Genomic DNA, 27,599 nt, shown 5'->3' on the forward strand with positions numbered 1-27,599 from the left:
TCCAGCCCGGGCTACAGAGCGAGACTCCGTCTCAAAAAAAAAAAAAAAAAAGAGACATGATTTTCCTCTGGCCGTGTGATATCAGCATTTCCAGAATACAGGCAGCCATTGATTCCCATAGAGAACCTCTTGGGTGACTTGGACATCCTAGATTAGAACTCAAGGTTTCTTCACTTCAAGATACCTCTCAGTCTTAGTCACCACTTCAAAAATAGATGTTCTCAATGTATGCACCTTCAACCTCGGCTAGATTGGCTTGACCTAGGCATGGGCAGACTCATCTTATGGAACTTGTCCTGTATCATCTGAAAAGCTGTTGAATGTTTGCTCCCAAGCACTATGCTGCATAGTACTTTAGAAGTGATGTGCTGGAGAGCCAGCAATCTCCACAGTATAAATATTCCCATCATGGCCTATTTCAAGCTACCAACAGTTTAACGACTGGCTTGCAAAATTCCTAAAAAATGTAATACAGGTTGAGTATCCCTTACCCAATATGCTTGGGACTAGAAGTGTTTCAGATTTCATATTTTTTTCCAGATTTTAGAGTATTTGCCGAATACATACCAGTTGAACATTCCTAATCTGAAAATCCAAAATGCTCCAATAAGCATTTCTTTGGAGCATGATGTTGGCACTCAAAGTTTCAGATTTTGGAGTATTTCAGGTTTTGTATTTTCAGATTAGGGATACTCAGCCTGTAATTAGCTCTTGCTATGTGAGCTGGTTCCAGCATACCACGGAATCTCTGCAGGTTCTTGAGGGGGTACAGCTATGACTGGTTGCACAATGCTGAAAACCACTGTTAAATCAAGTTCAGCCTAAGCTGCCTCCTTACATATCTTAAGTTTGGTCTAAAGGTTTCTCTGTACATCGTGAACTATAACTAAATGGAATAGTATACAGACTGTAGTCTACTCTTGTGCCAATCACTGAGTTTGGCCAATCAAAGATGACCAATGATTCAAACTGTTCAAATAAGGCAAACACTGAGCTGTAACCAATTTGGCTGTTTCCGTACCTCACTTCTGTTTTCAGTACATCACTTTCCTTTTGCTGTCCATAAATTTTCCACCATGTGGCTGCGCTGGAGTCTCTGGGCCTACTCTGGCTCACGAGACTGCCTGATTCATGAATCATTCTGTGCTCAATTCAACTCTTTTAAATTTAATTCAGCTAAAGTTTCTCTTTTAACACCACAAACCGCCATCTTTTTCACAAGACAATTCCCACCTTATATGTAGATATGCACACACCAAAAGGTAGCCAAAGGGTGCAAAGAAGTTTATTGACTATGATGCAGTAAAGACACCAAGAGTTACAATATCTGTGCATATGGCCCAACAGCGCCTACCCTCCTACAAAAAAACAAAAACAAAAAAAGTCAATGACGTGCAGCAGTTAACAGCCCACCAATGGAGTCAAAGGAATGGAGCTGCCTCTTCAGGCAGCAAAGTCTCAAGTTGTGCAATTAAATAATAGTCTTGGTCTACTCCTTGTGGGTCTTCTTATGGTTTCCCTTTAGAACCATAACTGAGTGACTTAGTAGAACATTCATATTCAGGATATGGCCTCCAGAAGTGGTGTTTTGTTTTGTTTTGAACAAAGACGTGCTACCTTCTCTCTTGAAGCACCAGTGCTGGGTTCAGGAGCTACAGAGGACTAAGATGTTCCCCAAGTAGCCTGAAGTAACAAGTCACATGGAAAACACAAAGCAATTGTTAAGTTCACATTTTGTAATAGAATTAAGAGCCTAATGCATAAAACTTAAGGTCATGTAACCACAAGTAAAAACTTCAGCAGCTAAAGAAAAACTCTGGAAGGCTTTTAACCCCTTCTGAACTAAGTTCCCTTTCTAAATAAGGCTGGTTTCCATGGCTGTGACAAGAGCTCATGGGGTAGCAAAAAGAGAGAGAGAATAGCACCTTAGAAGTTACTCAAACAATAGGTGAAACAAACAAGTAAACAAACAAACAAAAACCACTTTATCTTCCTTTCATCCTTAAAGAAGGCAGGTGTCTGTACACTACTTCGTGATCCTTCAAAGAATAAAAAGCTGTAACCCAAATCTCAACATAAGGGATGAAGAAGGAAAATGATAGCAGCTGATGACTGGGATGTGACCACAAACCCATGAAGTAAACTATATTATCAATGTACTCCCCTTACCACGAAGGACACCATCCAGTCATTTAAAAAGGAAGGGACTAGTTCAAATCATGATTAAGGCTATAAAATAACATGACTGAGTATTCATAGAGCACCAATTACCTCAAGTTTAGACTAGATGTCAATCTACAAACATAGCACCCTGCATTAATCTTCACAACACACCTGCAAGGACATTACAAGAAGGCCCAGCCAAAACTGGTTCCTCATTTAATGGGATGTGGCTTTCAGTGGGTTCCTGTAACACCATCTCTTTCGCGCAGAAATGAGGACCGACAAAATAGTCCCCCTCACAATTAGGTCTCTATCTTCAAAACTCTGAGAGCCCAAATTATTTACTGTCATTGTTCAAGTTGCTTTCCTCTCTCTGTTGAGGTGTCAGAAATGGTCACGTTAGATTGGCCTCAGATAACCACATAAGTTAACAAGCAGCCCCCCAAAGTACCGTGAGGTTTAACCAGTGGAAATGTAAACTGCCAGTCCTGTCTTTGCCTCTTCTACTTCCTCGCATGACCACAGTCAAATCACAATGTCCTTCAACTAACCAGATTCACTAATCTGTGGACTAGGTTAACAGAAGAGGTCACGCCAAATCTACGGTACAGATCTAACAACCCAAATTTTTAAAATTAGGTCTTTGCAAAAAAAAAAAAGAAAAGAAAAGAAATTGAGATAGAGAAAAATGATTTTTAAACTAACATATACAGTCTAAATTGCTGTAATATGGAAACTTCCTGACCAACTAATGAAAAACCATGATAAGGGATCAACCTATTGAAAGAATAGAGACAGGTGAGGGGATAATTTTTGTCTCTCATAATTGAGAAGTAAATCCAATCGCTATTACAGAGGACTATTTATATATGCACTATCCATCTTTACTGATATGCTATACATATGCCTTAATGGCTTATAAAAACTCCTGCATAAATTAACATTTGAAACAAGTTGTCATAGCAGAATGGAGTAACCTGCTGCAAGGCACTGAGAGAACAGAAAGGATAAGTATGTTATGCACAATCTCACTTCCTCATCTCAAATATTTTGTAAAAACCGCTTGCAAATACCATAGTTACTCATAGTTGGTGCATTTTGGAAATCAACAAAGTTTTGAAAGACAATACAAGTGAAAAGATTATTTAATTGCAAAGAACTCCTGAAATACTCCATAAGCCCCCACTAAAAACCTGTAAAGAGTTTTTCTTGCCTCCAACCTGAAAAGTCAAGAAGAAAAGTTGTAGTCATAAGAAAATAAAACAACAGGCCAGGCACAGTGGCTCATGCCTGTAATCCCAACACTTTGGGAGGCCGAGGCGGGCGGATCATGAGGTCAGGGGATTGACACCATCCTGGCCAAAATGGTGAAACCCCGTCTCTACTAAAAGTACAAAAATTAGCTGGGTGTGGTGGCACATGCCTGTAATCCCAGCTACTCGGGAGGCTGAGGCATGAGAATCGCTTGAACCCAGGAGGCAGAGGTTGCAGTGAGCCAAGATCACACCACTGTACTCCAGCCTGGCGACAGAGTGAGACTCTGCCTTAAAAAAAAAAAAAAAGAAAAAGAAAAAGAAAGAAAATAACAAAGACTCCTTGGCCCAAATTGTACCAGCAAGACTAAATAAAATAATTTTTCTACTTCATGATTCCTTTCCTTAACTGTAAATTGATGACATTGTATTTAATACTTTAAAAACCCAGTCAGAGCAAACCAATGACTTGATCCTACCAAAACTCTAAGGAAACTAAGGCTATGCACCCTAAATTATCCAAACACAACTGAGGTTGAGGTGATTAAACCAACGAGTATATGCCCTATACTAACTCACAGCTGAAAATGTACATGGAGCAAAAAACAAAGAACACCTATCCCAAGCAAACGTTTTGTCTGGTGACACGTCAGGAAATCATAAGCTCCACTTCATTTAAAAAATTATTTTGGCATCAGCAGTGTGGCAAACATTCAGGATTCTCCTTCAAACAGTTGGAAGAAAACATGTAATACATTCCAGAGCAAAGACAAATCAAAAAGTATCTTTTTGCTCAGGAAAATAATTTCTTCATTCAATTACAGCATAATTTATTGAAAGTGGAGTCATGAGTCTCTTATGAGAGTTCTTGAACAGTTTATAAATACAAGAACATTTCTTCAATAAATAAGTGTTTCCTAAAGTCTTTACTGATGATCTCCAGGATTGTCCGTCACTATGGTCTAGGCCAGCACCACTTCTCTGACAGACATTAGCTGCCAGTGGAATGGGATGTTTCCTGTTATTAGGTGACTCTTCTTATGTCATACAGACTTTCATCAATATGTCTCTTCATAGTCTGAATCCTGGAGGGAGAAAAACAGTAGGTGTGAAACACAATTCCAGAGTTGGAATTTAGGCAAAGACCACATGTTAGGATCCTCCAGATGGAACCTGGCTTGGGGAGACAACCACAAGTGAAATGCCACTGACTCAATACACCTAAATTCCCCCATGGAGCTTCACAGGACCTCAACATAATTGGTGTCTATTGGGCAAATTTCTGCTTTGAAGCCCTAGTGGTTTCCTTTCCCTTGGTGAATATTTTTTAAAACCTCAACACTCAAGAAAGGATGCCTGTCTACAGCACTGTTTCTTAGCAAAACAAGCGTTGGTGGAATCACCCCAGCGATCCTCTCCCCACTCTCTTGCAGAAATGTGCAAAATTGTGGTTAGGAATTTAGACTAGGTGTCAGTCTACAACTTATTTCTACCTCTTGCTGGCTGGCTGTGTGACCTTGGATAAAGTTATTAACTTTTCTAAGCCTCAGTTTCCTCATCTGTAAAATGGGGATAATAAAAATACACCTCATAGAACTGTTACGAGAATTGAATGAGGCAATACATGTAAATTACTTAGCACTGCCTGGCACTTCATAAGCACTCATTCAAGACTAGCTCCTGTTACCATTATTATTATTCATACTCATATTTATTACTTCTAACTTCAAGTGGGCCATTAGCACTATCTGGTATACCACATTTCCCTAGTCTATTCATTCTCTTTGATGACTATTTCATACCCTTCCCTCTTTCCCCAAACTTCTAACACGTCCTCTTCCCATCATTCTCAGCTGACGGCCTTGCTTTCTCCCATCACTGGGACTAGAGAAGCAATCAGTAGGGAATTTCCACAAGCTCTATCACATGTGGCCACTCATCTACATCTGGACCCATCTATTTGGCCTTCCCTATTGTTCTTATACACTCTCCCTGTCTTACTTTATGTAAGGTGAACATCTCCACTTATGCACTAGATCCTGGCATTACCCCAGCAATCCTCTCCTCTCTCTCTTGCAGCATCAATTTTTCCTTCTCTACTACATAATTCCCATCTGCATACAAATGTGCTCAATTTCTCCCATCTTAAAAGGAAAAGCCACCCATGACACTGCCCTCCACATATTGCCTGTCTCTCTGCATCCCTTCACAGCAAAACTCCTTGAAAGAGTTGTTTATAGCCACTGTCCCAATGCATCTTTCTGCAATCTTTCTTGACCCCACCTCAGACAGGTTTTCATTCCCAATGTTCCCCTGAAGCTCCTTTTGCCAAGGTCACCAATGACTTCCATATTCCAAAATCATCTAATAATCAATTATCAGCTCTCATTTTACTTCACCTGACTCCACAGCAAACGATACAGTTGATCACTCTCTAGATCACTATTTCCTAAAATACTTCTTCACTTGATTCCCAGGATACCAAAATCTCCTGATTTTCTTCCTACCTCACTAGTCACTCTTTCTTAGCCTCTTTACTAATAAGTCCTCTTCATCTTCCCATACTAGAAATCTTGGAAGGCCCAGGCTCCCTCCTCTGACCCCTTCCCTATCTACATTCATTTCCTTGGAGGAAATGTCTCTATCAGTCTCTATCTGCTAATGGCTCCTAAATCTCTATCTTCAGTCTAGACCTCTCTTCTGAACTCCACACCCACAACTGCCTACTCCACATATCCACTTGGAAGTTTAGTAAGTATTTCAAACTTAATATGTCCAAACCCAACTTCTGATCTTCTTCCTAAAATCTGATTCACCCACAGACTTCCACATATTAGCAAATGGTAACTCTATTCTACCAGTTGCTCAAGTCAAGAATCTTGGAACTATCCTTGAGTCCTCTCATTTTTTCATATACAAATGCAAAAGCAGTAAACACTTCTGGCTTTACCTTCAAACTATAATCGGAATACAACCACTCCTCACCACCTCCACCACCACCACCCTGGTTCAAACTACCAGCATCTTCAGCTACCTGGATTAATGCAAATGCCTCCTAATTGGACTCTCTGATTCTGTCATTGTTCATTACCACCCATTCTCAACACAAAAGCCAGAGTAATACTTTTAAAATAGACATCAGTTGATAGTGCTTCTCTTCCCAAACCCTCCAATGTATTCCATTTCATTGCGTAGAAGTCCAGGTCATTACAATCATCTACAAGGTTCTGTAAGATGTAGCTGCTGCGTTACTTCTCCGATGTCAACAAATACTATTCTTTGCCTTGCTGTCTTCATTCCTGCCATACTGCCCTCTTGTTACTCCAAGAACATGCCAGTCATGGCCCCTCCTCAGAGCCTTTGTACCTGTCATTTCTTCTGCCTGAAACGCTCCTCCACAATAGCCATATGGCTTGCTTCTCTCAGGTGTTTGCTCGAATATCTTCTCACTGAGGTTGTCCCTAACCTATTTAATGTCACACTCCCTATCCAGCCATCCCATCCCCCTTTTCTGCTTTTTTTCTCCATATCATTAAGTACTATCTCATATACTATATATTTTACTTATTTTTTAAAACTTTGTGAATATTTGTACCCCAATTCAACAGAGTCTTAGAGGATGAGAAAGTTTTCCAGGCAAAGAACATTCAGTTCTCAGAGGGTAGGAATTTTTGTCGGTTTTGTTCACTGCTGGTTCCTAAGCACCTAGAACAGTACATATGGCATGTGACAGATGCTCAACAAATCACTGTTGAATGGATTAATATCTGAAATGTGGATAATAACCGTATGAACATTAACTTATTTTGTGTTCTCAAAAATATCCAAGCCTCCAAAGGTTGGTATTAGGTCCTCTGCACTGGCAATACCAACCTTTCTCTCATCGTCCCTTTGATACTTAAGTGCATGAGACAAACAGAAACAAAAAACACTGCAATTAGTCATCAAGCCAAGTGTGAGCTTGGCAATAAGTAAACAGGAGGCAATGACAGGTATGTATCATATGGGATCAGAAGTTCTTTATGACCTGTTTTCAACTGCACCACATCAGAGAGTCTTCCCTCCTGCTAGGATCCTAGGACACCCACCCCAGCCTCCTAACTGGACTCTCTGATTCTGTCATTAGTCACAGCGAGTACTCAAAGCAGGAGGGATGACAGCCTTTTGACATTTAAATCAAAACTTGGGCCTTCCGGGGTGGTATTTCTTATTGATAAAAGACATCAAGTTACCTAAAAGGTTATATCTCCCTAACTCCCTGAAAAATACTACGGCTTGGTGGAAAAGTTAAATTCAGGGTTGGGTCCAGCCAGTCGAGGTCTCCTAGTATGAATTCAGTGGCACAGGACACTCCTGTTTTGGGATTTTCTGTCAGTCAGTAGAAATTACTCTACGTGGCCCCCTTCCCTAACCTAAGACCACCACTTTCTGCCCATGAGACATGAAACAAATCATGGTTAGAATTGGTAGGGGTCCCCTGAGTCCAAAATGCTTTGGGGGAAGATGCTGGCTCATATCTTGCTTGGACCTAACTGCATATCCTCTGCTGCGTCTGAGGGCGTAGGATGGATCCTGTTAGGTAAGCAGGAAAGTGGGACATCAGCAGTAAGCAGAAGGAATGGCATGCACTTACCAGGCACTCAGCGCAACGGACACAGAGCCTCGCCATGCATGCATCTTCCTCCTCCTGATCAGTGCTGTAAAAAGAGGACAAACCACATCTGAATCACCACTATGCTCAATAGAGTAGAGCAGTTGAAAGTACAGGTGTTGAAATGAGACAGGTCTGGTTTTAGATTCCAGCTCTTCCACTCACTAGCTGGGTGACTGGGCAAATTATTTAAGCCCCAGAAGCCTGTTTCCTCATCTGTAAAGTGCATATATTGGCCAGGCGCAGTGGTTCATGCCTGTAATCCCAGCACTTTGGGAGGATGAGGTGGGTGGATCAGCTGAAGTCAGGAGCTCGAGACCAGCCTGGCCAACATGACGAAACCCCATCTCTACTAAAAATACAAAAATTAGCTGGGCATACAATTACACACCTGTAATTCCACTTACTCAGGAGGCTAAGGTGTGAAATCACTTGAACCCAGAAGGCAGAGGTTGCAGTGAGCCAAGATTAGAGTGAGTGACACTCCCGTCTCAAAAAACAAACAAACAGAAAAATGCACATATCACCACCCACTCTTAAAGCATAGTTGTTAGGAGTAAATAAAAAATAAATACATGCGAAACACATACCATAGTGCCTGGCACATAATAACTGCTCAATAAATAATCACTCATTCAGAAGTGTAGCGAGCACTGACAAAGTCTCAACATTGTGCTAGCCTGGAGGTAAAAAGATAAATAAAACTTGGGGCTGTAAAGAGCTCATGATGGGGGTGAAAGACCTGTTACAACTTAACAAATACGTTATAATGCAGTGTGATAAGAGTTTTAATAGAGTTAAGGTCAAACTGCTGTAGCAGCAAAGAGCGAGGAGTGACTAATTGTTCCCTGAGGACTCAGGGAAACTCAAGAGAAGGGGCTATTTCAGCTGGGTCTTGGAGGATAAGAAAGAGTTTCCAGGCAAACAAGAGAAGGAAGGAGGGCATTACCAGCAAGACAAAAGGCAGGGTCTTAGAGGATGAGAAAGAGTTAGGAAAAATATTTGACCTAAGTATAGTATGTTAGGGCAAATAAATAAGTTCATGGCAGCTGGGACGTAGGGAGATGTCAGGAAACAATGTGACTTAGAGTAAAATCATAAGGAGTTTTGGATACCATGCTTAGAAATAGACATTAGCATTTTTTACCAAGAGTTCTTTGCCTTTTTAGAGCCACAGCTTCCTTGGAAAGGGCACAGGATGCTCTCTTATTATTGAATAAATGCACACACACACACACACACACACACACACACACACACACAGAATTCTGGACCTTCTCAATGTAAGACTCCCCTCCCCTGACATAGAAAATGGAGAACAGGAGTTTTATATAGATTTTTGTTTTGATTTCCTTTTACTACATTTATTTTTAGGGAATATACTAGATCGCGCCTGCTCACTGGCAGAATAATGTTTAATAAATCTTTTTGATAACCACAATCTATGTAGCCCCTCACTTCAGAACATATGCTGACCAAGAATAGATCTTGCTTATTCAAATTGCTTTTGCCCTCCACAGCTATTCTTAAAGCCTCTCTCATTGCTCAGGCATTTTCTATCAGGAAACATCATCAGCTCAGTGCTAAATACAAGCAGAAGGAAAAATAGTTGACCTGGAATTGAAAGAATGAAACATCAACTTCAGAATTTATTCAGACCATGGCACTGTACAATCTGATTTCCAAAGCAGAAGAGTAGGACCATATATCAACTCCCCCATCTCTCTCCAAATTAATATTCACATACTTCACTTTCAACCTTCCTTTTGGCAGCCCTTAGCAGAACTATTCTCTTTGAAAAGAAAGTTCACCAGCAGAACTAAACTCGGTCCAGAAGAAAGGAAGGTGTGGATGTGGGGGTCTGGGAAGGGCGCTAAGGAGGAAACAGGTTTGCTGCCCAGGGCTCCTGCTGGACTTACTCATCTGAAACCTCAATAGACGACTTCTTATAGCCAGACCTGCTCCTCTTCTTCAGCCCAGCAGCCTTCCTCCCCATTCTCACCAGCAGCAGAGCAACCACCACGGCTGAGGGCACAAAGACGAGGATGGAAAGAAGGGCCACAGAGGAAAGCATGGTGCCAAAACCTAGAGGTGGAGAAAGAGAAGGTAAAAGACAGGGACATGCAAATATGCCTCCTGTGACGTGAGCAACTAGGTTCTACTTTTGCTCTTATATTTGTTCTGATTACAAAAGTAATGAATCATTGTGTAAAAGGTAGGAAATACACAAAAGTACAATGAAGAATAAAAATGTACCCACGATCCCACTCCTAGGAAGAAGACTTTGGTATCTACCCATTTAATCGTCTTCTAGGGGTACTGGGTATGGGGTGCATGGGGGGCATATATATTTTTAAGTATGGATCATAAATTACATATTATTTTTAACCTCCTTTTTAAACTTATTATATGATAAATAATTAATAATTCCTTCCAGATGTGATGTGTAATGGCTGCATAGCATTCTATCATATTGAATAATTTATAGAACTAATCCTCTAATGCTGGACATTCAAGTTGTTGCAAATTCTTAGAATCTATAAGTCACATTCGGATGGCCAGGCTTGTACATAAATCTTCATCTTTAGCTCTAATTCCTTAAGATGAAATTTACAATGGAATTACTAGATCAAAGGGCCTAAACTTTTAAGGCACCTGATTCATACTGCCAAACTGCCTTCCAGCAAAACTGTACCATTTTCTTCTTCTGCCAGGAGTATGAATGTGCTCATCTTTGAAACCTACAAGTTATTACCTTTAAAAGAAAAGAAGTAAGAAAGTGAGAGAGACAGAAAGCAAGAAAGGGAAAGAGAAGGAAGAAATGAGAGAGGGAGAGAGGAAGGGAAGGAGAAAAGAAGGGAAGTGGGGAAGGAAGAAGGAAGGAAGGGAGGGAGAGAAGGAGGGAAAAAGGGAGGGAGAGAAACTTGAAAAAGACTTGAGAAATGATGACGAATCTATAATGACCCATAATGTGCCTCTAAATCTTTGGCTCAAATCCAATTAAGGACTAGAATGACCACTTAATCGTCATCAGGGAATAACGTAGAAAAAAAAAATCAGTACTTAATCTACTCTCCTCCTGTTTCACGGTAAAGGGAAACTACTGTTCTTTGCAACGTAAAAGAAAGGCACTACCTCTCATGGTTAGGGGGGTACCCTTTCAAGACACAGGCAAGAACACTATCTCATAACTGGGAGTATGAACATGCTAGGAGGACTGGAATACTTCCATTTCACAAAGATAACAACCCTATATTTGCTCAGGGGTTTTCTATGCATTCCATAAGAACTTTGATTTTAAAATTTTAAAAAAGGGTAATGGAGAAACTATGACAACATCTGAAGAGAAAATTCAGTTTTTAAAATAAAGATTAAAAATTCACCCCAACATACATATTGGGATGGCAGAAAAATTACTTTGACTCAATGATTTAATGACCCAACTGGCTTACAAAGATAGACAGCTTTGTTTATCATTGAGCTCTCCAGAAAGCACCACCGCAGTCACAGAGCACTGCAGAAGAAGGTTGGTGGCAATGAGCTTACCCCTTTCTGTGACTGTTAGCTCTGTCATGGGAATATTATGGTGCACATCTGGGGGATTCTTCACAGCACAGCTGAATGTCCCATTGTCCTTTATGGTAGGGTTGCTTATACTTATAGATGCATCCCCTTTGTATACATTTCCAACCCAGGAAATCCGATCCCGAAATGTGCCTGCTGTGGTTGGGTACTGGAAAGACTGATAATGAAATATCTAAGAAAGCAATACCATGAGAGAAAAAGTTAACTTGGAAAATGCAATGAAAATATAAACCTCAGTAGGTCCAAAATAAAATACAACTGTATAATGGTGTGGTTTTTTTTTTTTTTCAGCGGGGCAACTTTTTATGCTTTTTTAACCTCCATCCTATAGGTTAACAAAATTGATCAGAAAAAGGCCCAATGAGAGACTTCTGGGACCCTAATCCTTGAATCGCTTCTAAATTCTCCCTGGAACCCTAAAGTAATAGTTCTCAACCAGAGGCAATTTCACCCTCCAAGAGATATTGGCAGTATCTGAAGACATTTTCGATTGTCACAACTGGGGAGATGCTACTGGCATCTAGTGGGTAGAAGCCAGGGATGCTAGTAAACATCCTACAATGCGCAGGACAGCACCCACAATAAAGAATTATCTGGCTCAAAATGTCAACAGTGCCAAAGTTGGGAAACTTGGTTCTAAAGTAGCGTCTCATATTTGAATAGCACTCTATAGTTTGCCAATAATTGCCACACATTTACTCACTTGAGCCTCACAACTACATTGAACTACATGAGGCAGGTATAATTATCCCAAACGTATAAAAAGGGAAACAGGCTGGGCATGGTGGCTCATGCCTGTAATTCCAGCACTTTGGGAGGCCGAGGTGAGCGGATCACTTGAGCTCAGGAGTTCAGGACCAGCCTGGCCAACATGGTGAAACCCCATCTCTACTAAAAATACAAAAATTAGCCAAGCGTGGTGGCATACACCTGTAATCCCAGCTGCTTGGGAGGCTGAGACACGAAAATTGCTTGAACCCAGGAGGTAGAGATTGCAGTGAGCCAAGATTGTGCCATTGCACTCCAGCCTGGGCAATGGAGCTAGACTCTGCCTCAAAAAAAGAGGAAAGAAAGAAAGAAAACAAAGCCAAACAAAAGACTAAGTGAGTTGCTCTAAGGTATACAACTAGTAAGTGACAAAAGGGAGATTTTTGCTTTTTCTCAAAGGAGGAGAGTGTCATATAATTCAGCCTCTCTCAAGTTATCTACCTTGACAATTAATATAATCCCTAAGTCTAATACGTGATAAGTACTCAATGAATATATGTTGAATTAAAACAATGCTGCCTAGGACTTGATCAGACATTTCATCACCAAAAGTCTAATTATCAGACACTTATCAAAAGCCTTGATTAGACACTTCATCACCAAAAGCCTAATTATACCTGGGGCAGGCCAGGCAGGTATTACAATACAATATGACTTACGCAATATGGCTTATGCAAAATACAGGCTTTCCTCTTTCTTTGTTACTTGGTACCTTCCCATTTAGGAACCTGGGTATTTACAACCACTGAATTGCCCAATTTTGAAAGGCAACTTCCCAGAAAAGATGCTGACTCACTTATTTGTTCATTTGTTTATGCATTTATTCAACAAATATTTGGTGCAGATTTCTAATGTGCTAGGCACTGTTAAGCAAAAGGATACGGAGGGAGCCACACAGGCATAGTTCCTACTCTCATGGAACTTACATTTAGTGATAAAGACAGATAATGAGAAATAATAACTGTTGAACATTTCAAAGGGGGTAAAGAATCCTTACCACTAATTATCAGCATCAGTGTGAAAGAGTTTGGAACTCCTTATTGACAAAACACGGCCCATTGTATATCCTTGAGATTAGTCTAGCTCGTAAATTCAATGTTAAGTTCATGAAACTCACATCCTTGCTTATTGATTAATCTGACACAATCTTGACTGACTAATTCCATGACTGCAACATCATGTTACGTAAACTTTAATTCCAACTTGTATGAGTTTGCTGATTTTCTGACCAGTCTTGCAGAGGGCAGCACTAGAAGAGAGCTGCTGTTTCTCACCCAGGAAGCTCCCCATTGCTTGCTCTGTCCTACTTTTGACCAAGGAGGCAGAGACATATAAGGCCAGCCCCAGTTTCCTGATCACTCGGAATCAAGTGAACTATTTCAAGTCTGAAAAAAAAGTGGGAGGGGAGCATGAATACAGCCTAGCTTCTTTCACTGGAGTCACCTACCTAGCCTCAAGCTATGTGGCATTCTACAATGGCTCCTAACACAGAATGCAAAGCTTATTTACACAAAGTCAAAGAGGACATTTTTCCAGTGAAGGAAACAGGATAAATAAATTAACAATACTTAAAAAAATACAATCTTCCATACAGCTATGACATTCACATTCTTGAATAACATCTATCCTGAGCTAAGGATACTGCTGGAAGCTTAAAGAGAAAAAAATTTTATAGCATTTTAATCTTCAATTAGACACCTACAATGCAACTTGGACCATAAATGTGTTTTATATGTGTGACGAAGGTTTATTGCTTCCAATATTGCAAGACCATCTGTCACCAACATCTGTCACCAACACGAGGTGCCACCATTTCCTTCAAAGGCAGCCATATAAATCAATGCAGATGTTTATACACTGGAAAAAAAGTGTCAAGATAAATCCACAAAGCACAAATATGCAAAGAGATACACCCACTGAGACAATTTAATATGACAGAAAACGAGCAGCCTTAAGAGAAAGGACGTCTGTGACTGGACCTATAGAATTTTTCTGTTCAATTGTCCTGAAGGTACCCTTCTTAGTACATTAAATCTGAAAATGAAGCTATGAAATGATGCAAAAAGAAACAACAAAGAGGAAAAAAAATTAAACCACATTTCCTCTGAGTTTCTGACAGTTTTTTTTCCTGCAGCTTATTTACAGAATTCTTACACGGGGCCCTATGTGACCAAATGAATGTCATATAGGATAAAAGTTCATCTATCTCTATTAAAGTAGAAGCCCATCTTCTACTCTGAGATGAGATGGCCTCAGGCATGCCTGTGATTTGCAGTAAAACAATTCCAAACCCGTTGACCAAAGGAACGTTCCAAAAAAGTACACACTTACTGATACCGTGCGGCTGCTGCTGGGAGGGCGATATGTCCAGTCTATGGTAAGCTTGTCAGTGACATCTGAAGTTGACTTGAAAGTGCATTTCAACTTGATCTTTTCTCCAACATAACCTCGGACATGGGCATCTGCGTGAATCTCCAAGGAAAGGACGATATAAACACCTAATCAAAGCAAACCCAAACACTTAAAATGCATTCATTTGGGTGGAATCTACAGATGTGAGTGAACAATTATTTTTAGAGCCCTCATCAAAAAGCCAGGGCAATAAATATGAATAAATATCTTCTCAGGCAAGCCCACAAGGGACAAGGAGTTGATAACTGCATTAATCAAAGACAGTATTTTTCAATCATTTTCTAATCTTAAATCATAACCGAAGGCTTGTGTAAAAATTTAAAATCTGGTCACACCAGCATTTTCCCAGATACAGGCTTGTGGTTCAGTTAACTACAAACAATGGGTCTGCCCATGGCTGGCTAAAAGGCAACATCACCCATCCCCTTCCATCCCCCGCAGACAGACAGACACACACACACACACACACACACACACACACACACACTCTCTCTCTCTCTCTGGGAATATGGCAGTTTTTGTGGTCTAAGGGACTTACTCCAAGTATAGCATGGTTGCATCATGAAGCTACCATTGCCTCATCAACAGCAAAATGAGAATAGGAAGTAAGAATGGGAACATTTATTTCGAATAATTTTCTGAAACTGCCCCCAAGGTACTATCTAGTTTTTCCCTTTTTCTTAAAGCTGGCTGAGGAATCACACATCCATTAAAAGTAAATCATGGGGAAGAAAACAGAATAGGTGAATGCATTCTAGCAAGTAAAAATAAAGTATCATTTTAAAACCCACTAGAGACTTATATTTTCCAAAACCACTCATGTATGTACCCAAATCTGACACTTTATCTCCCTGAAAAGGGCTGGCACTTTATTCTAACCAGTTCCTTCTGCTTTCAGAGAACAAAAACTTATCTTTCCCTACAGAGCCATATTTTAGGAAATTACATTGCCAGTACTTTGTTCTTCCTGCTTCCTTATCTACCTCAAGAAGCCATGAATCTTCTGGTGGCCAAGACAAACAGAGCAGCAAGATTTCAGAAAAGTGCAAACCCACACGCTGTCCTAAAAATCAGCAGTGCTTCCAGTACAGACAGAACGGTGTAGTGATTGAGCATGCAGTTCACGGCTCCTACGCCAGAGGGTCTGGGTTCAAATCCCGGCACTGTTACCTGCTGGGTCTGCAACCTTAGCAAGTTACTGTACTGCTTCAGTCTCCTCACCCTCATGGGAATGGTGATAATAGTACTTACCTCAGAAGGCCACTGGGAGGATTAAAAGAGTTAAAACACATACCACACTAAGAAGCCTACTCAAACCAGAGTAAGTGCTCAGTGCGTGTTAGACAGTGTCACTGTCATTACTGCCACCTCTTCAGTCCTGCTCACACACTCTCAACCTTTCCTGTCACAGTTATGAGTCATCAGTTCCACTGCCTTTACCTCTGCCAGCTTTGAGTCATTTTTCTTGCTCCTCTCTAGACAATCCAGTCTGTTGACATTCCTTGCAAAAGGAGGAGACCAAAACTGAACCCACTAATAAGAACTCGTAAGAATATGACCCATCCCAAAGATGAAGATTACTTCTGGTATGCCTATGGCACCCTTTCTGACCTTGCCAGGCTAAACCTGTCCTGCCTTCTGTGCCTTTGCAAACGGTGTCCCTCTGCTGGAAAGCTTTTATCCCTCAGTCCCCACTCTCTTAGGCCTGCAATCCTGACCCATCCCTGTAAGAAAATCCTTATTCATCACTCAAGATCTAACTCTAAAAACTGGGAGGTGGAAATGAACGGACAATCTACACTCTCCCCATGTCTATTCCTTTATCCTAAAACATAAGTATAGTATAGAGATTTAAAATACAGATTGAGAATTAGCCAGACCTGTACTTGAGTTCTAGCTCAGCTACTTTCTGGTTATGAGACCTTGATCTCGGTTACCTAACCAGTTCAAGCTTCAATGTCTTCACTTGGTAAATGGGAATAACAACAAGATCTACTTCACTGGATCACTCTGAAGAGCGACCATAATCAAAAAAAAAAAAACTTTTTATTTTGATCATGTTGCTCATTTCACAACATGAAATGCTTGGCACAGCATCTGGAATAAAGACTTTAATAAATGTTAGCTATTATTATTAAAATGAACACCACACATATTCAAAAACTTTCCATAATTTCCTATTGGGCTACAAAATCAAATTCAAACAGTGGCAATCTAGCCCCACACTTCTGTCACTGCATCCCATCTACTTTCCCAATCCCTTCATCATTACTTGAATGTCCTGCCATTTCCCACATGTACCGTGTCCTTTCAAGTCACTGAGCCTCTCTTTGAACAGCTCTCTGTCTGAAAGGCTCTCCCCACCTCTAACAATCCTGCCTGGGTTGTTCCCCACCACACCACATCCCCAACATTCACACACCTTCAAATTCCAGCTCAAATATCGGCGCCCTTTGTGGTGCCTTCCCAAATTCCCTGATGCGGTTCATCGCCCTTTCTCCTCCTAACACTAGGTACATAATCCTGCACAGGCACAGATGCCATCGATTGCACCTAGTTACAAAGGCTATTCCTCTATCAAATGTTAGCACCTTCAGGGCAAAAATTCAGAGCGAGGGGAGCAGGCAGAGAGACACTGAGAGAAACAGGCGGACAGGTCACCAGAAATTCTAGTATAGGAACAAAGCATGCTTGTAAATCACCCACTTTATTCCTATCACCTTTTTTATAGTACATTCAATACTCTTAACTCCTCTACACTCCTATCTTTCCATTGCACCCTTTCAGGAAAAGCTCAGCTCTAGATGACCACAACTAGACTGGGCTAGTATACCCTGAACAAGAAAAATCACACAACTGGACAATTACCATAAGAAATGTGTTAATGTCACCCACAGCTGAGTCCTCGACGAGGCCTGGCAAACCTTTAACTGGCCTTGGTTAGCTTCCCATTCCATGATTCCTCAAGCCCTTGTCATTCTTCCTCAGTCCTCCATGCAACCTCCAAACCCCTCATTCTCAGAAGAAAATGTTACCTCTTACATCGTCATGAAACTTGAGGCCATATAAACGGCCCAGGTACACACATTCCTGCATCTGCTCCCATCCTTACTTCCAACTGAAAGGATGTGGTGTCCCTTTTCCTATGCAAGGCCAGGTCCTCTGCTCTGCCTGGATTCATCCCCTCTATTCCCTGCTTTAGCAGAAAAACCCTCTTTAGGCCGGGCATAGTGGTTCACGCCTATAATCCCAGCACTTTGGGAGGCCGAGGCAGGCGGATCATATGAGGCCAGGAGTTCAAGAGCAGCCTGGGCAACACAGTGAAACCCTGTCTCTACTAAAAATACAAAAGAAATTAGCCGGGCATGGTGGCACACGCTTGTAGTCCCAGCTACTCAGGAAGCTGAAGCAGGAGAATCGCTTGAAACTGGGAGGCAGAGATTGCAGTGAGATGAGATCACACCACTGCACTCCAGCCTGGGTGACTGAGCAAGACTCTGTCTCAAAAAAAAAAAGAAAAGAAAAAACCCTTTCTACTGCCTTCAATCCCTCCCCTTCAGCCTCTAAATACACAGGTTTCTCCCATCCTTAGAAACAAATAGCAATTTTAAAAAATCTTTTCTTAACACTGTAATACTACTCTAGTTACCAACTACTGCCCTTTCCCTCCCTTCTAAGCCAAGTTTGTGAAAGAGTAGCCTACACATGAGGTCTCCATTTCCTCCTTCCCATTCACTTATGGACTTTGTGGTACAACTGAACTCCACTACCACTTGTGGTAAAAGGCATCATATATCTTAAAATTGTAAAATCCGAGGGATAAAAACTCCAGTAGACACTTTTCTATCCTTATTTTACTGGATCCTCTACCAGTGACTAATGAACTTCTCTATCCCAAAGATTGCATGTCAATTACCTCATTCATTCACTCATTCTTCAAACATACATTTATTGAGCATCTGTTTTGTGCCATCCTCTGGGTTTGGAATTAAATGCAAGCAAAATAAACACACTCCCTTGTATACTTGAAACACAGTAGAAGTTTGATACATTAATTAACTAATCATGAAGACAAATGCATCATTACAAACTCGGATAACTACTATAAAGGAAGGAAAAAGAAAGTGGCTACAGGTACGGCCCCTGTTATGTTGGGGGAGAGGAGAGTGGTTAATGAAAGCTTCCCTGAAAGTTACTCTTGAGCTAAGATCTGAAGGAAGAGGTAACAAGATGAGGAGAGGGAGGGCATTCCAGGCAGAGGACACAGCACATGCAAAGGTCCTGCACCAGGAAGGAGCTTAGTTAGTCAAGGGGCTGAAAAGGAGTGTGACTGCAACACAAAAAACACGAAAGGGAGAGAAAATAGAATGAGATGTGGTTGGGAAGTAAACAAAAACCAGACCAGGCAGGACATTAGAGATTTGGGTCCTTATCCTTAGAGTAATAGGAAGCCATGGAAAGTACTGAAGAGACCTGATGAAATTTGCATTCTTAAAAGATCACTTCAGAGAAGACACTTACAAGGAATCAAGAGTGAATATGGGGAAATTGAGCATGTTGGGAGGCCCAGGTGGGTGGATCACCTGAGGTCAAGAGTTCGAGACCAGCCCAGCCAACATGGTGAAACCCCGTCTCTACCAAAAATGCAAAAATTAGCTAGGTGTGGTGGTGGGAGGTGGAGGTTGCACTGAGCCAAGATCGTACCACTGCACTCCAGCCTGGGTGATAGAGTGAGACTTCCTTCGTCTCTTAAAGAAAAAAAAATTGTGAATGAGTGAATATGGGGAAATTACTGAGGAGGTTACTATGGTAGTCAAGAAAGAAAGAAGGGAAGTTTGAACTAAGTATGGCTGTGGAATATTAGGGAAAGGGAGATATGAAGGATGACTCCCAGGTTTCTGACTTCCTGATGCCATTCACTGAGAAGGGAAGACTAGAAAAGTACTAGGCTTGGCAGGGGAACAGGAGTTTGATTCTGGATGCATTTAAGGTGCCTCTGAGATATCCAAGGGATAATGTCAAGGGAGTGGTTGGTTTAGGGCAAAGGTCAGCAAATTATGGCCCACGAGCTAAATGGAAGCAAACGGATCTAGTAGAAAGGGAACAAACTAAAAATAACCAGCAACTGACCTGACTGCCAGCTCTGGGTGTGACCAGATTGGCCTAAATCAATTATGACATCCAATGGTCTTTTGGTAAACAGCTAAAAAAAATTTACAATGTCTTTTAAAATAAACTTTTATTAGAACACAGCCATGTTCATTTGTTGATGTATTTATCTGTGGCTGCATTTTTTGCAGAATTGAATAGTTGCTACCAGAGACCATGTAGCCCACAAAGTCTAAAATACTCTCTGGCCCTTTACAGAAAATGTTTGTCAACCCTTGGTTTAGAACAAAGAGACATGGATTACAATTTAAAATCAGAATCTCTTTAGTTCCCCTCCAACCAACTCCACCACTGATTGTGTTACACATACACACACACAGGTACTCACTCACTCTCTCTCTGTCTCCCCACATCTCTGACAGTATGTATCAAATATCTAAGGCTGTTATTTTCTTATCCATCCTTTAAACACTGGTGTTCCTTAGAGATCTAGCCTGAATATACAGTCATTCAACATATTCCCCTTGGACAATCCTATTCACTTGTAGATTTAACAACCACTAATAGGATCATGATTTCCCAATCTATATTACTAGCCATGACCTGCCTCTGAGTGTTCAAGTGTTACCGGATATACTCTCTTGAATATCACCACCACACGACCTCAAATCGAATGCAGTAAACATTTGTTTGTTGCCAGCTCAACATCCATTTCCCCTGATCTCCTAATAATATCCCTTTTTTTTTTTTTTTTTTTTTTGATACCTACCTTTTCCCACATAGCCTATCATAGCCTATGAGCTAGGAGGAAGATGACACTATCCGTCAGGATCCAGGCAGGAAACGGAAGGCACAATCAGTTGAGGTTGTGAAAAGTGTATGGGCTACTTTTCTTTTTTCTTTTCTTTTCTTTTCTTTTTTTCAAGACAGGGTCTCACTCTATTGCCCAGGCTACAGTGCAGTGGCGAGATCTCAGTTCATTGCAACCTCTGCCTCCCAGGTTCAAGTGATCCCCCACTTCAGCCTCCCAAATAGCTGAGACCACAGGTGTGTGCCACCACACCTGGCTAATTTTTTGTATTTTTGGTAGAGACGGGGTTTAGCCATGGTTGCCTGGGCTGGACTCAAACTCCCGAGCTCAGGCAATCCTCCCACCTCAACCTCCCAAAGTGCTGGGATTACAGGCATGAGCCACCATGCTCAGCCTAGGTCACTTTTCGAAGGGACTTTTCCCAAGGTTAAGGAAGCTGACAACAGCCCAAAGCCTTTACCATCCCCAGGTCTGAAGGGCAAAGGGAGGAAATGGTGTTACTAGATCCTGATAAGAGTGGGAGCTGTGGGCTACCTGACAATGGCTGTTGTTAGAGGGATACAGGCACTGTGGATTATGGCACCAAGAGAGGGAGGGAGCAGGAAATAAACATCCTGATCTTCTCTCTCCTGCCCTCCGATCTCCTGCCAAAGCCTCCCATTGGCCAAATCTAACTGGAAACCAGAGGAAGAGAGCCTGAATGATGTACTCTATACAGTCAGCTTTCCAAAGAGTAGAGTAGAGCAGAGAATGAGTCTGGTGGGAGGGGAGAAAACTAAAAGTAAACAGTAACTGACTTTACTGCCAGCTGAGGCTGACTCGGATTTACTTAAACCAATCATTATATCTAGTGGTGTACTGGTAAACAGCAAAACATTTTTACAAAAAATAAAAAGCACCAGATACATAGGGTTGGACGATTTCTGTGGTACAAACACTCCTATCATGGTCAATTTCAAGCTACACATGTTAAGTCCCTAATGCTGACATAGGAAGAGATGTATTAATACTTAACTCTTAAGAGCCAATTAAGTATTAAGACACCCCAATCATATCCTCCCAATCACAAAGATAGGTTTTGGGTCAATATGTGATCTAAGTTAATCCAATCAAAGTGAGTTTCAGAAAACCTGCTTTGAAAGTTATTTAATGCCCTCCACCCCATGTCCGCCTTGTTTATTTTTTGTTTTTTTGAGATGGGGTCTCGCTATGTTGCCCAGGCTGATCTTGAATTCCTGGGCTCAACTGATCCTCCCATCTTGGCCTCGCAAAGTGCCAAGATTACAGTCATGAGCCACCATGCCCAGTCCTCCATGCCTTGTTTATGCTCCTCTCTACGTCTAAAATTTTCTTCACTCCCTATCTCTAACAAACTTATTCCTCTTTCAAGATTTAACTTCACCTCCAGGAAACCTTTCCTTTATTCTCATGTCAGATCAAAGCATCTCTTCTCCATCCTCATGGTTTCTAATGCATTTATTTCTTAGTATCAGACTCCAAAATCATCTATTGACTTATGTCTTCTCCAGTAGATCCTAAGCCCATCAAAACAGAGCCTAGTGTACTGTGGATGTCTAGTAATATTTATTCAACTAGACCAAACCAACAACGGTTTTCTTTTTTTTTTTTTTTTGAGACAAAGTCTCACTCTGTCCCCCAGGCTGGAGTGCAGTGGCGCAATCCTGGCTCACTGCATCCTCCACCTCCTGGGTTCAAATGATTCTTCTGTATTTTTAGTAGAGACAGGGTTTCACCATATTGGCCAGGATGGTCTCGAACTCCTGACCTCGTGATCCGCCCGCCTCGGCCTGCCAAAGTGCTGGGATTACAAGCGTGAGCCACCGCGCCCAGCGTACTTTCCTTTCTATAAAACAAAAATTATTACAAAATAAGCATTAAAATTACACATTCTGGTTACTAAATTATAGTAAATTTTGGTTACTAAACCAAATTTTGTTTGCTAAATTATAGTAAGTACACCATCAATAAACCCACCTACCTACCAGTTTTTTCCTTGTTAATATATCTGAACTCCATATTTATGAGCATGATTTTGCCACAAAGTTATCAACATTTAAAGTCACTTTGTTGAAATCTAAATACTGGATATGTGGGGTCTTAATTGTATAGTTAAAGAAAAATAAGAAAAGTAATAGTTTATCCATGGATGAACTAAAATTCAGGGCTGGTGAAAAAAAATCAACTCCAAATGATGATAATTTTGTACAGTCCTACATAAAATTCTGAGAACTAGAAGAAATTATTACCTTTTTTCTTTTTCTTGATTTTTTTTGGTTCTAATTCACTTGTTTATTTTGGGGAAGGAAGACTTTGGTATGGAGCAAAGAAATATCAAAACTACTTTAAATGGAACAAAACCAACTTTATTCTTTTTCTCCCCCATACTGGTAGATAAAGCAAACCTTATAAGTGGACTGTTGAAAGAAAAGTGCCTTTTAAAAGTGTTTACTTTCCCAGTGTCTTTCCAAGTTTAAGATACAGAAGCATTTGTTCAAAGGACAGAAAACATCTAAAAGTTTAGGCTCAAGATCAATCTTTACAGACTGATATTTTCAGTTTTTTGTTTGTTTGTTTTTTGAGACAGAGTCTTACTCTGTCACCCAGGCTGGAGTGCAGTGGCGTGATCTCAGCTCACTGCATCCATGGATGAACTAAACTATCCTATACTGTTAGACATCAGGGTGTTGACTCCTTTTTGGGGAGAAAGGATAATGACGGGAAAGAAGTACAAAATAAGGCTTTTGGAATGCGAGACACATTCTATGTATCCTGATTTGGGTGCTAGTTACCCATGTGTGTTCAGTTTCTGAAAATTCATTGAGCTGTATACACTTATGACATGTGTAGTTTTCTCTACATATATTATACTGAAATTAAAAAATGATTTAAAACCAATGGATGTAAGATAGTTTGTCTCTTCCACTCATAAAAAAAGAAAAAATACCAATCCCACATTAATTCACTCAGAAATGTCCACCCCAGGCCTAATGCCCTTATCTCTTCATCTGAGCAGAAAAGCATTCTTGCCAGGTAAAAACAGCCAACTATAGAAATATTCATAATAATTAACAAAAACTGTTTAGTCTGGGGGAAAAACAAGAAAATCATATTTTAACATAAGTAATTTTACACATGAAAGAATTAAATGTGTCAATAAAGCCCCCAATCTTGTATGCCCCATTTTCTAAAATATAAATCTACTGATATTTTATTCATATTGCACACTTAGGTAAAAAAGAGAAAAGTTTAAGAACCTTAGGTCCCCTAGTCTACCATTTCTAAATACTTAGATAACTGATATAGCAGGACCAGACTTATAACTTAAGGAGAATTCAAATAATCTAATAATTTTAGTGGCCTTATTTTTGAAAACAAAAGGCAAATAAACACTGACATGAAACCAAACTCTACCACATAAGATTTAAAAGACCAAACACATGGATGAACCTTGAAAACATGCAAAGTGAAAAAAGCCAGTCATCAACTCTACCACATAAGATTTTTTTTTTTGAGACGGAGTCTGGCTCTGTCTCCCAGGCTGGAGTGCAGTGGCCGGATCTCAGCTCACTGCAAGCTCCGCCTCCCGGGTTTACACCATTCTCCTGCCTCAGCCTCCCGAGTAGCTGGGACTACAGGCGCCCACCACCTCGCCCCGCTAGTTTTTTGTATTTTTAGTAGAGACGGGGTTTCACCGTGTTAGCCAGGATGGTCTCGATCTCCTGACCCCGTGATCCGCCCGTCTCAGCCTCCCAAAGTGCTGGGATTACAGGCTTGAGCCACCGCGCCCGGCCAACCACATAAGATTTAAAAGACCAAACAAATCAATGAATCTTGAAAACATGCAAAGTGAAAAAAGCCAGTCACCAAAAGCACACATTGTGTAATTCCATTTACTTTATTTATTTATTAATTTTTTTAAGGCAGGGTCTCACTCCATCACTCACACTGGAGTGCAGTGGTGCAATCCCAGATCACTGCAACTCCCACCTCCCACGTTCAAGTGATTCTTCTGCTTCAGCCTCCCAAGAATCTGGGATAACAGGGGCATGCCACCAGACTCAGCTAATTTTTTTTTTTTTTTTTTTGGTAGAGACGGGGTTTTACCATGTTGGCCAGGCTGGTCTCAAACTTCTAACCTCAAATGATCCACACACCTTGGCCTCCCAAAGTGCTGGGATTACAGACATTATTCTATTTATATGAAATGTCCAGAATAGGCAAATCAATAGATACAAAAAAATAGACTGGTGGTTGCCAGGGGCAAAGAGAAATGGGGAATGAGATGTGATTGTTAATGGGTATCAGGTTTCTCTTTGGGGTGATGAAAATGTTCTAAAATTGATCATAGTAATGATTGCATAACTGTGAATATACTAAAGACCATTCAATTATGCCCCTTAAGAGAGTAAATTGTATGGCATGTGAATAATATGATAAACCAGTTGTTTCTTTTTTGTTTTTGTTTTTTGAGATGGAGTTTCGCTCTTGTCACCCAGGCTAGAGTGCAATGGTGAGATCTCAGCTCACCGCAACCTCTGCCTCCTGGGTTCAAGCGATTCTCCTGTCTCGGCCTCCCGAGTAGCTGAGATTACAGGCGCCCGCCACCACACCTAGCTAATTTTTTTTGTATTTTTTAGTAGAGACGGAGTTTCACCATGTTGGTCAGGCTGGTCTTGAACTCCTGACATCAGGTGATCCAGCTGCCTCAGTCTCCCAAAGTGCTGGGATTACAGGCAAGAGCCATACACCCTACCACCAGTTATTTTTTAAAAGGCAAAATATCTATTCCACAAGTACACAGAGATCGTAAACTCAACTTTTAATGTTTCATTGAATTATATGATCTGCTGGACTTCACACATGCTCTTCAAAGCAAAATTACATTAGATTTAAGAAAACACCATTTCTAGATTTTTTTTCTCAATAAGACAATATTTGAGTATTTCTTGTGTGTGTGTATGTGTGTGTGTGTGTGTGTGTGAGAAAGAGAGAGAGAGAGAGTGGACTGGGTGTATTAGGAGTGACAGTAGGCCAGCCTAAATACCATATGGCAAAGTAATTTAGCTAAAAAAACTGGAGACTTATGATGACACAGGCAGCTGGGAGGGATCACGGGGTGTGCTGGCAACATGAATATTAGTCACCAGTTAAAATAAAAACTTTCCAGCCTTATCTGCTAAGATTTAGGACACCTGAAGTCTTTACATTATTTATATTTATATAATATTAAATATCTCTTTCAGAAATCCCCATTACCCTCAAGGAAATTTTATAAAGCTAGCAATTCACTCTAATGCTAGATATACTAATATTTTATTTCCCAGGAAGACACACATACATAAAACCCAGGAAATAGTTGTACCTTAAAATGAAGGTAATTACGTTGAACTGACATTTATGCAATTTGAAAATTATATGAAAGCAAAACTCACCTAAATTTTAGGATGTGAATGTCAGTGTGAATACCCTACTTCTGATACTACTTAATAGATTAAATTTTAACAGAATTAAATGCTCTTTGTTGTATTAAAAAAGTTATTAAAATGCTAAAGTAGTTGATTTTCATCAATATGCTTCTCTATAATGAATCACATCACATCTCTTCTGTGACTAACAAATATTTCATTTTACAGACCACAATAATCACCTACAAAAAATAAAATTACCAACTGTCATGATTTTGTTTCCCAAAACTACTGGGACAAACTACTGAATGCTAGAACTGTCATTTTTCTAATCAGGGTATACAGCGCCCAAACCACAGCAGTCAACCTCATCACAAAATAACACCAGGTGCTCCCAAAGCCAGAGCGCTTTGTGGTTCCATCAAGTATGCCATCACCAAACTACAACGACAGGTCACGCAAGGTGGAAAAGCTCCCAAGGCTCAGACAAGGACTGACAAAATACCAACTACCCTCAACGGTGTGGTGATGACATCGTCCCAACGTCCCGCTCTCTCCTTCCCTCCCAGAGCTATGCCGGGGCTTTTCGGAGACCCTCCCCACCCGGAACCGGAAAAGCGACCATCTTCCCTAACCCCCCAAGCCGGAAGTGGAGCGTAGCCAGCCGGAGCACTCACCCTGGAAGAACAGGACGCCCAGCAGAGGGAAGAGAGCGTAGCCACGGCCTCCTGCTGCCCCGCTCTGCTGCATCCCGGCAGCTCTCCAGATGCTTGCACACCTTGTTTACAGCTCCCAGTAACGACACAGGTAACGCCGGAAGTGACGTCAGGGCAGGGGGCCGAGAGACAACTTAAATGGCGATCCGAAGTTACCATAGGAACCTGGCTTCTTTCCAGAACCACACCTGGTTTCACTGACCAGCGATTCATTAACTTTCAGGCGGGAGCTAATTGCTCTATTTTGCTTGAAAATGAAGTAGGCTACAGACTTTAAATATTTACAAGTTTGTTTTTGTGGAATTCTGCAGAACTAAATAATTTTGATGCTCTGCATATCAGACATCGTTTTTTACGTCTCGAGATTTAGTTGAAGGTTCTCAGAATACACTCCCGTAAATTTAGAGTTCAGAAACACCTGGGAGATCATACAGCATAGATAAATATATATTAGGCGCTTGTAGTGATATGTGGCACAAGCCTCATTGGTTGTTGTCCTTTTTAGGGTAGCTATCAGCATCCAAAATTAGGGGTTTATTAAATTACTTTTGGCAGTGGCAATGATGATCAAATCATTACAGTCTGTATTAGAGGAAAAGGAGAACTGGGATTTGTGTGTCTTTGGTTGGAAAAGTAAGAAAGTTATGTTATCACAGTACTTGAAGTGAGATGGCATCACATACTTCTGAAAAAGAGATGGTACAG

At 40.8% G+C, this 27,599-nt stretch overlaps 1 protein-coding gene across 1 annotated transcript; it reads right to left on the minus strand.

Moving 5' to 3' along the window:
- Positions 1–1,263: 1,263 nt before the first annotated feature.
- MPZL3 (myelin protein zero like 3) lies at positions 1,264–27,002 on the minus strand. The gene is made up of 6 exons (XM_023208347.1): positions 26,856–27,002; positions 14,752–14,918; positions 11,614–11,824; positions 9,987–10,152; positions 8,050–8,113; positions 1,264–4,501 (listed from the first exon to the last, which is right to left on the minus strand). Exons 1-6 carry the CDS (start codon positions 26,926–26,928, stop codon positions 4,475–4,477), a joined length of 708 nt encoding a protein of 235 aa, XP_023064115.1. The 5' UTR covers positions 26,929–27,002; the 3' UTR covers positions 1,264–4,474.
- Between the last annotated feature and the right edge of the window lie 597 nt (positions 27,003–27,599).

This window comes from Piliocolobus tephrosceles, chromosome 13 (genome assembly GCF_002776525.5).
Source record: "Piliocolobus tephrosceles isolate RC106 chromosome 13, ASM277652v3, whole genome shotgun sequence".
NCBI classification, from domain to species: Eukaryota; Metazoa; Chordata; class Mammalia; order Primates; family Cercopithecidae; genus Piliocolobus; species Piliocolobus tephrosceles.

What these genes read in the sequence shown, in the direction of transcription:
- MPZL3 (XM_023208347.1), bottom strand. Translation starts at nt 26,928, where the DNA reads ATGCAGCAGAGCGGGGCAGCAGGAGGCCGTGGCTACGCTCTCTTCCCT. An exon ending in GCAGCAGCCGCACGGTATCA is followed by an intron (nt 11,825 to 14,751) that starts GTAAGTGTGTAC and finishes TTGCTTTCTTAG; the next exon opens with ATATTTCATTATCAGTCTTT. An exon ending in GCTAACAGTCACAGAAAGGG is followed by an intron (nt 10,153 to 11,613) that starts GTAAGCTCATTG and finishes CTCCACCTCTAG; the next exon opens with GTTTTGGCACCATGCTTTCC.